The sequence below is a fragment of the Accipiter gentilis genome, chromosome 11 (assembly GCF_929443795.1).
Source record: "Accipiter gentilis chromosome 11, bAccGen1.1, whole genome shotgun sequence".
Classification (NCBI taxonomy): Eukaryota; Metazoa; Chordata; class Aves; order Accipitriformes; family Accipitridae; genus Astur; species Astur gentilis.
The window spans coordinates 17,109,701-17,120,609 of NC_064890.1; the positions used below are offsets into that span (position 1 = coordinate 17,109,701).

Consider the following 10,909-nt stretch of genomic DNA (forward strand, 5'->3'; position numbering starts at 1 on the left):
CTGTTGAAATAGCCTCCCTTTGCTGCAGAACAGTGGTCTGAGTTTTCATGTCTGCAGACTAATGGGTAAGGTGATCTCTTGGCTTGGGACACATTTTGTTCTTTAGCTCGGACCACATGTGCTTTTTACATAAGAGTGACATTGCATTAGAAAATGAATAACCACAGGAGGGAGAAATTAACACCAAGCTTATCCCTTCCCAGCTGAATGCGTAAACCAGCAGGTTACACAGATGCTTGTTCTGTTTTGTTGTTCTTCTAACTTCATACTTCTGGGGGCAGTCAGATGTATTCTTACAGAAAAGTTGATGGAGTTTAAGAAGGAACAACCACTTGAGACGGGGCAGTGCTGGGCTGGCTTCTGAAAACTGCTAGAGCCTTTTTATGAAGTGGAGGAGTCAGTACTAGTAAATGTCACAGTATGTGCTTGTCTCTTGTATTGAAGAGTTACTGAATAAACACAGAAATAGTTAAGACAGCTAATTATGGAATTGCAGATACCTTGCTTCCTGGCTTAATACCCTAAAGTCAGGTTCCTTCTTGCCTGTTGTTCTCCTGCCCTTATGCCTGACACATTCTTGGACACAACACAACAAAGAGGTAAAGGATGCTCCTATCTGGAATAAAGGCTATTCTCATTCAATAGTCTTGCTGACTACTCTTGTAGTCTTGTTGACTACTCTAGTAGTCTTGTTGACTATGGCAACCTGCATTAGCCGGCTCTGCTTGAGCAGCAAGGTTGGACTACAGGATCTCCAGAGGTCACTTCTAGCTTCAACAATTCTGTGACTAAGTCATCTTCTAAGAAACTGCAGATCTACTGCTTCCTGGGGAAATGCTCTAATCAGTAGCAGTTTATGCTTAATTTTGTGACAGGTTTCAGTTTAATTCAACGTAGCTCAAATACTTAGGCTTGAAGCCTTTTTTCTGGCAATTTGAGATCCTTTTCAGGACAGTTATGCAAAGAGTCATCTCTTACTTGAATTGTAAACACCTTTTAGTAGGAGATTGATGCCTAGACAGGTTTCGTAAGTCCAGGGTGAGAAGTGCTTTCCAAAGTTGTTGTAAAAATGATTTAAGTTCAAGTTCTTTATTGCTGAAATGTTGTCTTTGCTTTTGGTTGGGGGGTGGGATGGGGGGGGGGGGGGGGGGGGGTGGCGGGGTGTTTTTTCCCCAAGAGTTCTTTTATTTGTTTAATGTATTTAGTAGATTTCTTTTTGGGGTTTTTTTCTGTGATTTCTGGAAAACTCTCAGGATCTCAGAAATACAGTGTAGTCTGAACTCTCACTGTAATTCAGTGTTCCCCTAAATCATGAAAACTTCAATGCTTTTTAGAAAAATCGAATTTAATCTGTAGCCTTGGTTGCTCTGCATCCAAGAAAGCAAAATTAGTCTGGTTAGTATAATGGCAAAAGAGTCTTCAGATTTTAGAGTTCAGTCAGGAAATGAGAGATCTGTGGGTCTGACTTCTCAATCAGTTCTAGTTTTATTCTGGAGTACAACAGTTAACAATTACATCTTCCCTGTTTTGTGAGGGGGGGTGAAAGGCACCGTTAGACTTTGAATTCCAGCATAGCATAGCCTAATATAATCAATACCAGAAGTAGCTTTGGACATCAAATCCCAATTTTGAAAAGTCACCCAGCTATCGCTCTGAGATAGGCCCCAAAATCTGAGCAAGAAGCAGAATTTCAAATCAGCTTTCTTTTTGGTATAACCTATAAGTTAGCTTAACCCACTACATCTCTGCATGCTGTCTGTTGTGAATAAAGATCAAGGACCCTAGATTGTTTCTTTTTTCTATACTAGTAGCACAAGCATCTCATTAATTAGTACGAAATTCAAGTCAGAGCTGGGTAGCTAACTTTTTAGGGGTTGCAGATCTGGGTATCACATAACAAGTTCTTTTCTGAATCCAATCCTTTTTGCTTAGATTCTTTATGCATTTGTTAGTATCATATTAGAAGTGTTGAGGTGGTTCATAGTTCTACTAGGTATAATGCAAAATGGTCAAGAATATAAAGTCATCCTTTCTGTTTTGTTCACTTCAGTTGGCAAAAACTCTGTTCACAAACTGCCAGAGCAGAGGCAGTCTGGTAGGAGAGCTCCGTGAGCAGGAAATGTAAGCTAAGAATAGCTTTCTGAGGCAGAATTACCTTCTTGTATGAAAAGGGTTGAGAGATAAACCAAATATATCAATAAGACATGTAATTACCGATCTGAGCTAGCCATGGCTTATGTGAAGAACTTCACCCAAGTGAAAGCATGACACGGTTTCTATTAGAAGACAGATTTTTTAAAATTGAGATACAATGTGTATATATAAAATACAAAATATGTATATATAAAATGTGTAAGGTAGCATATTCGTGTACTCTAACTCCCTAGATAAAACTTTCTTATTTTTATGTTGTAAGATGTATTCTGTGTCTGTATAATGACCTGTGTGAACATCTCTTCTGTTTTGTAGTTTGTGCCATTCCGAGATTACATTGACAGAAGTGGAAACCACGTGTTAAGCATGGCAAGACTTGCTAAAGATGTTTTAGCTGAGATCCCAGAGCAGTTTCTGTCCTACATGAGAGTCAGAGGAATAAAGCCATCACCTGCACCACCACCCTATACACCCCCGATTCACGTGTTGCAGACTCAGATATGACTGGTCCAAAGTGCTTAGCATTTATCACAGGTCAAGAGTCTCTGGATGCAGCAGTAGCTTCTGATAACTTCTTGGAGCTAGAAGAATTCTCTTCACATACCAAAATTCTCCTATGGTTGCCTGAGCAACTGGAAAGCTTTTAAATGCTAGGAGCAAAATGTTGATGTTCTCTCTAAGTCTTTTTTTTTTTTTTTTTTTTTTTTTTTTCTTGACAAAAACCCCTACTTTTTTGATGTATGTATTGGAGGGGAAAGCACAAGTCAGGTTTTCAACTCAGCAGACACTGTCCTCTCCAAATACTGTGTGTATATAAATGTATAGGAATGCTATTACTCTATCAATGTTTACATGTTACTATTTTTAAATTTCAGTACTTTTATAACTATTCTTAAGAATAAAAGTTTGGAATATTGACTCACATGTCTTCTAGCTTGCAGTAGCTTGTCACAAGATAACAAGAGAAGCAATATCTCTTTGAATGTTTGTCCAGACAAATGGAAATGAAAGCTAAGAAAACAACAAATATATATGTTTTCCAATTTCTGAATTGCTTCAATCAGTGCTCAGTAATCCATTCATCTCACAGTTTGAGAATAAACTCCTAAAATGTGAATAACATAATTGCATATGACTTATGACTAACTCCAAACTTTGAGGGGGAGGTATGTGTATTTTTTCAGAGATTCTTCAATTTCTAAGTTTATCTAAGTTTACAGTTTTTTAAACTAGTTACTGAAGCAAATTAGAAGAGTTACTTGCTATAAGTAATTATAGAAAATTACCTCAAATCAGAACTATCAGAGTATTACAGTTGACTCACTGAGCTCATTAAATCTTATCATGCATTCCTTAAAGCACTGGAAATTTTGCATCAGAAAAGTCTTTTGGAGTGATTACAGCAGATGTTTTATAATGGCCCATTTTAAACTTAATTTAAAATCTTAACTTTTTTTTGTCTAGATTGCCCATTCAAAGGGATGCTGGCTCTTAATATTTGGGTTTAATATTGTCATTTAATCACATTTCCATTCAGGGTGCATGAATGATAATGTTAATTAACTGGTTTAAAAATTGCACAACCATGTTGCTTTGTGCACAATTTTGTGTACGGAACTACCCAAAAATTTTATTATATGCCTGTTCATATATAATTATAAAATGGTTTTGCATGTACAGTTTTTACAAAATACACAGTTTTGTGAGTGTGTGAGATACATTTTATCTAGAACTAATGGCCTTAAATTTCACAAAACTCCTAAAATGATTGTGAATTGCCTTCAAATACTGTTAAAGCTGAACATTTTAATTTTTTTGTGTCACAGTTGTAACTGTCTTGTAATGTAACTGTTTTTCTTTGCATATAACCTGTTTACTACTTCTGTTTCTTACTACTGTATGTTGTAATGTACAGTATAAAACTAAGGTGCATTTTTTAAGCATGAGAAGTTTTTTGCCAGAAAGCATATCTTCGATATTAATGGCATATAACTATGTACATGCAGAATCTTCCATTTTTAAATATATTTAACTTCCTTTAACTATCTCATGTGGGAAATTCCTTTTTCCAGATAATTATTATGTTAGTATAAAAAAAAAAAAAAAAAAAAAAAAGATTTTTTTGGTAAAAATAAATTTTGTTTTATTTTTATTTCAAAACAGTTTTTACTTAAATATGGACTTTAATTTTCTCACCAAAATATGTATTTCTTAGTGGATTGGTGTTGCATGAATGAAATTTGATACCTGGAAACTACAAATTTTGATGAAAATGCATCATAAAGAATAAGTTTAAATCTGCTGAATGGTGGTGCTGTTCTCCTTCTATCTTCTGCATTTATGTTTCATACTTGCAGTGTTGGCACTTTGGAAATAACTGAATTACTATTATATTTCTGTTGTGTCATTTAGTTAGACAACTCTTTATGCTGACATTTGTATTGGTTCCCAGTAGCCCATGTATTTAACAGGTTTTCATTCCAAGGCCAAAACTACAAATTTCTTTTATTCAGTTTAGCATAATTTATTAGTGCTCATTTCACCAGCACCTTTTATTAACCCAGTCTCAAAACTAATTTAACAACTAATTTAACAAGTGAAGGAACTTTTAAAGATAGGTATTGCTTAAAATTATTTTTTCTATCCAGCCTAAGTACCAGCCTATTCTATTCTCCACTGATGTTTTTTCTTCTATTTGGTATTAGATTCTAAATCTAACATATTTAATGGAAAGAAATAGATGTGATCAGTGGACTAAGTGTTCTAGTGGGAAAAGGAGACTTTTTCCAGACTTGTCACATTCCCTATGTGTTTGACATCTTGATTCTGTAATGTGTATGAGAATCATTATGTAGACTCGCATGGTAGCCGCAGTCTTAGAGATGAGAGTTAATGGTCAGAACTTGATTTTCTCCAAATATCATATGCAGCCATTTTTAGTTCTGGCTTTATTCTTAGTAATAAAGGAACACAAAACTCATATTCCTTCCCAAGAAATGCTAGCTGCTACCAAAACTTGATTATTTTCTATGACTGAGAAGTAGCAGAGAGTATTTATGTTTAAGAAAGGTAAAATGTGACATGTTGGATGACAAATGATTTGCCCTGAAAGGGAAACTGTTGGCCTTGAAGAAAGCTCTCTTTCTTTGGTATTCATCTTGGAACAGATGTGTTCTTTGTAATGCTTGCAGAAAATGCTATGGCAGGGTGCAAACTGTACAAATGTTCCTACAAATGAGGAAGGACACTGTCCCATGGATGATGTAATTTGAGAGTGTCTATTTTAGGTTTGATTCTGACTAGTGAGGAATTATTTGCTAACCTGGAAGAACAAACTGGTTTAACCTTGGTTACAAAATGGAATTTTGTAATTTGGGGCAGAGATGGCAACCTATACAATAGAATTTACTTGGACTTCAAATCAGCTCACTTTTATACACAAAAATGTTTGTTAAGTGTGGTTCCCCCAGGGAGGTATCTCAAGGAGAGGAACAGAGTTCAGAAGAGCAGGTATTCTCTGAAAAGACACGTTTCGAAAAGCTGGAAATTCTCACCTAAGTAGGGACAGATGAAATTCACTCCAGAATACTTTATAAAACGGCTGAAACAATCAGAATGATAAAGGAATATCATCTTTGAGAACTAATAAAAGGACACATAATGACAAATTATGCCAATGCAGTGGGAAACCAGGGAGCATAGTAACAGGCTATTATGACTGTATCAGAAGTTCTTTCAACAGAAAAATCAAGAATAGAAAGGGAGAGTATGTTGCTATGGATAAATGTAAAAGATAGCACAAATATGTGTGAAAAAGGACAGTAAACCACAAAATAAGTAAGGACTGCTAAAGCCTAGTAAAAGCCATGCTAGAAAGGGAAGAGGACTCCATTATTTAAGAAAAAAAATAATCAAATAGTAAATCTAGGGAAAACTGAAATGCTTGATGTCTTTTTCCTTCAGGATCCACAGAAGAGGGGTAATCATTGCATTAAATAGTCAATTAAAAAAAATAAATCTAGACCTAGGTTTACATCTAACAATATAAATTTGTTAATAGTACACACTTCTGAAACAATTTTCTTGTAAAGCAATATAATGAGCTTCAGGATAAAAGAGAGAAACAACTACTTTAGTGTGACGTTTTAAAAGCAAAGCAGGAGATAACAGCCTCATTTGAAGTGTTACGAAATACTACAAAACTGGTTAGGCTGTTCAGAAAAAATGCTATCAGTCTTTCATCATCAAACTGTAAAAACATAGCAGTTGATGTTCCATAGGAACCTGTCTAGCTTTTGGTATTATTCAGTCTATTCCATTGATGATGCAGTATATAAAAGATGGCTATTAAATTAGTGGATTATATCAACTGGAGATAGTTTAATCACTCTCAAAGATGATGGGATTAAAACTTGAAATTATTTTTATGTATTAGAAAAAAAAACTGAAAGAGGAGCAAATTCAGTCAGGGCAAATAGGTAAGAATACTTAAGTCACAAAAAACCACTACACAGTTGCCTCAGTTGCTGGCTGTGCAGCAATTCTGCAAAACAGCGTCTGAGGTTATAGTGGATCACAAAATAGACACTGAGGGGAAGGTGTCTAAGTAGAAGTTTTGAATATAGGCCACGAGATAATCCTTTCCTTGTTCTCAAACTAATAAGGCCTCAGCTAGTGTACCAGGTCCAGTTTTGAGACTTCAAATAACATGCGTGTCAAGTGGAAAAAGTCACAGAGGGCTGTTAGGTCTCCAAGGACTGTTGGAACAAGTTGGGCAATCATCAGGGAAGGTTTCCGTGGGGTTGGCCAGAGGTTGTCTCTTAACTCTTTCTGATGACCACAGTGAACTACCACAGCAAGGGTCTCTGTGTGAGACCAGGACAAACCCTACCCATGTGAACGCGTGTGGGGGAGCAGGCTGATGCCATCGTGGCAGAAATACTTTCAGGAAGGACTGACTACATCCTTCACTTCGTTAGGCTGTTGTTTCATACTGCTCACGCTTTTCATATGAAATGCACGCTGACCTTTCAGAATGCTTTATGGCAATAGTACGCATTTTCTTCAGCCCTCCATGATGGATTATGGCTTCTTTGCCGCTGAATTGATACGGTATGATGTCAGGTTTTATTTCAAGCCAGCATTGTGTGTTTATTTTCATTGCCATTAGAGTGCGAGTGACTGTAGGTGACTGGTATTTTCAAGTTGGCCATCTAAACAAAGGGTAGAGAGTACTATGCTTCTAAGCGTGTGCCTACAGGCAAACTTTTGACAATAATAAATTTCATTATTGGGATTCTTATTTGGTGACTTTATTTCGCAAACAAAGGCATTGAAGTGACGGAGCATTCTTACAGATATTCCGTGCTACAGAAGGTGTGTGAGTGCTGTGAGATACCTGCCCTGCAAGCACGCAGCGTGGTTCCTTGTGCTGCGTGTGCCACAGGTGGTGGGACAGCCTTCCCCAGCCACGGTAGGCTGTGGCTGTGCGCTGAGCAATTCCACCGCTTCTGCACTGGACTGTTCCCCAGGGAGCAAAAATTCTGCCCAGCCTCGAGAGGAACATGATTGTCATAATAACTGGGTGGCCTGTGCATCCCTGTGCCGCAGGCTGTTACGTAGTTCGGTTGCTTCAGGCTGATATGAAATCAAAGCAATTGACTGCATGTGCAAAGTGATTAGTGCTGAATGCTGTGTCTTCAACTGAGTGGGCCATCACGATGCAATCACCAGCCAAAGGGAATTCAGGGGGAAGCGAACTGGCTGGTTTCCATGAGCACAGGAGTACTGCAGACTGGGGAACTTCTCTGTGGAGAAGGGAGTGAATAATCCCCTCACAGTGTCATTAAATACTTCCCACTGGCACTGGCAGCAAGCCCTCCAAAGTACGGGAGCAAGCATGCAGCCTTAATGGATTACTTTCCGTGAGCAGGAGGGAAGGGAAAATATCAAGAGGTTGTCAAACCTGGAGGAAAGGAGGGGAGCCCAGCAGGAGTCTCTCATGGCTGTTTCTGGCAAATATTGTTATTAATGCAATTAACAAAGGGATTAGAGGCTACATTTATAAAACCAATGAATGTACCGGCTCACCAGGGTTGCAGGCTGGGAGGCCTGATTAGAATTCAAAAATGGTTTTGATTAATTGGAGTGAGGGTCAGGAATCAATGAGATAAACTGCAGTGAAAAAAAAAAAAAAAGCAGAAAATCCTGCATTCAGGAGGGAAATAAATACGCACAAATGAAATAAAAATTAAAAATACCTGCATAAGCAGCAGTTCTGGACTTAATAATCTACAGATTACAGCTGAGCTCCAAAGAGAATATGAATCAAATTGTGGTACTGCCACATAAAAAGCAAAGATCACCCTGGAAGATGTTAACAGCAGTCATGTTCTTATGGGGAGGGAGATAATCATTGCTCCAGGCTAAGCCATGCTGAAGCCTCAGCTTGAAACTGTGTCTGGACTGTGGGACCACACTTTAAGGATGATGCAGACAATTTTGAATGAGTCCGGGAGAGAAAAAAAGCAGATGGTTTTTAACCTGTGAGGAAAAAATTAAAGCGCTTCGGTATGTTTTGTATGCAAAAGACCAAAGGGAGCATGTTAACTGTGTCTGTGCAAAGAGTTGCTGTAATGAGCTGTTCTCAAAGGTCAGCGATGACAGGTGACGTTATCATCTTGGCAGCAAGGAAGGCTTATACGGGCTGACAGACAAACCTCCCTAACTAACTGGAGGCCCCTTCTGGAGCATCTCAGGGAAGTTATGCCTTCTTTGTCTTAGAAATTGTTCAGAATGGGCCAGACAGCCGCTAGGGACGGCCTAGTTGTGTGGCCTCCCTTCGAGCAGGGAAATAATGCATTAAATAGTTCAATATCCTCCCGAAGACCCGTTCGTTAGTCCTGCAAATGTAGGTGGCCTAATTAAGATAGAGGCAAGGATAATACACTAGGAGAGGAGGACTGGAGTGGGTGGGTAGGAAGGCACCGGGAGGGCTGAGAAGGGCTCTGGTGAGATTTTGTCTGAAATAGGTGTATGCTTCCAGTCACCCATTTTCAAAGTGATGGACTCAATGGTCTGGTGAAGAGAGAGGCTGCTAGGCGATTTCTGTTCAGTGGACAGGTGAGATGACCAGCCCCTGTGTGTGACCAAAGGCTACAGGGAGGGAAATGTCTCTACAGTGGTCGCGCCAGGATGGTGAACGTCAGGTGAGGAGCAAGACATAGCAAGCGAGTTGGTACAAGAGGACAGCAAGATGGAAATCCCTGTCTGCACACCTGAGGCTTCTAAGCATAACTGCGATGAGGTGTTGGAACAGCAATAAATCTGGCTTGTTTCCAAGAGAAAATGAGTTTATGAAAGAGCCAGCGTCACGTTATTGCCTGCAATATCTGGGATTTTAATTCCCCAGTGTTCCATTTTTCTCACTGACCTGCAGCACAAGACATCTACCCTCCACCAGACTGCTTACAGAGGCTCACGGAGCATGGGCGGTGGAGAAGGGAAGCAGCATGGCCAGCTCGCTGGTGTCATCAGTGCTTCCAGCTGGATAGGATAGCATGTGTTCAAGGAGTCTCAGAAATGAGATCAAAGCAATGGAGCCAGAAGGATCTCGGTGTCCAGTGTGGCCTACAACACGGTGCTGGGTACTCCATGAAGCCAAGTCACTGGCATTGCAAACTGGGCACCAAAATCTCTGTGTACTTTAGCTCCTGATGTCACTGACCCTCAATTCCCATTGATAATTAAGTACAATCAATTCTGCAATCATGACACCTTGGCTTGATGTTCTCAGTCAGCTATCATTACCTGTCATTTAATAAATGACCATCACACATGTTCCCGTGACTGATGCATAATAGCTTGGGAGCTAGAATTCACATTTTAAGCATGTGGGCTAGTAAACAAAAAAAATCAACAGAAATATGCCCTAAAATTCCTTTACAGGGAGGGACACAGAATATGCTATTGGATCCTTGGGATTCATAGCACCAGGCTATACTGAAACACTCAGTTTCTTCAGTAACAAGAACTGGTATTTTCCTCATATCTCTAGTTCACTCACTCATAATAGAGAATTAAGTCTCTTGGTAAAAGAACTGAAGAAGCATTTAAGGGATGTTGGAATAGAACTATAATTGGATTAAAATTATCAGATGCCCTTAAATCTGTGCTTTGCATGTTCATCATGTAAAAATTCAGAGATAAATGCCTCCTTGCTGTGGAAGGAATATCATTTTACAATACAAGCTGTTGGTTAATAATGCTCTCCCCCACTGACCTTCTGTTGAGCTAATGGTTCGCTCCTCCAGTCGGAGTTGTAGACACTGTTACATTGCAACTGTGACAAGTATTTGATAAAAGAAACCCCACTGGTTTTAAACCTGACTCATCCTCATTTTCTCCTATCTAGACCTCCTCCAAACTTGTCACCTTTCTCTAACTCAAACCTATACAAATCTCTGTAAGTGCCACTTCGGTACCCCTTCAAAAAGTTTAGAATAAAACTACTTTTTAGCATTTCACTCTGTGATTCAATCAGTGGAACTCACACTATGGAGAAATCACATCCGCTAATGAAATCAGCTGTTTACCCCTCACTAAATTCCCTCCAGCATAAGAAGAGGTGTTACAGCAGATAAAGCCTTAAAAAAAAGCCCCAAACCCACAAGTCAATTGCAGACAGGCTGCAATTGCTTCTGAAGTAAGCCTCTTGGAAGAATACAAATGGGAAAAAGGTGATGCCATTGCGAGT

At 38.9% G+C, this 10,909-nt stretch overlaps 1 protein-coding gene across 4 annotated transcripts in view; it reads left to right on the plus strand.

The window, feature by feature from the left end:
• Positions 1–4,218, plus strand: part of CPNE8 (copine 8) — a 109,739-nt gene extending 105,521 nt beyond the window's left edge. For all 4 annotated transcript variants that reach the window (XM_049813939.1, XM_049813940.1, XM_049813941.1 and 1 more), the window contains one exon: positions 2,470–4,218. In XM_049813939.1, the coding sequence (XP_049669896.1) occupies positions 2,470–2,658 (189 nt within the window). In that variant the 3' untranslated portion in view covers positions 2,659–4,218. The remainder of the gene's footprint in view (positions 1–2,469) is intronic.
• The last annotated feature ends 6,691 nt before the right edge of the window (positions 4,219–10,909 follow it).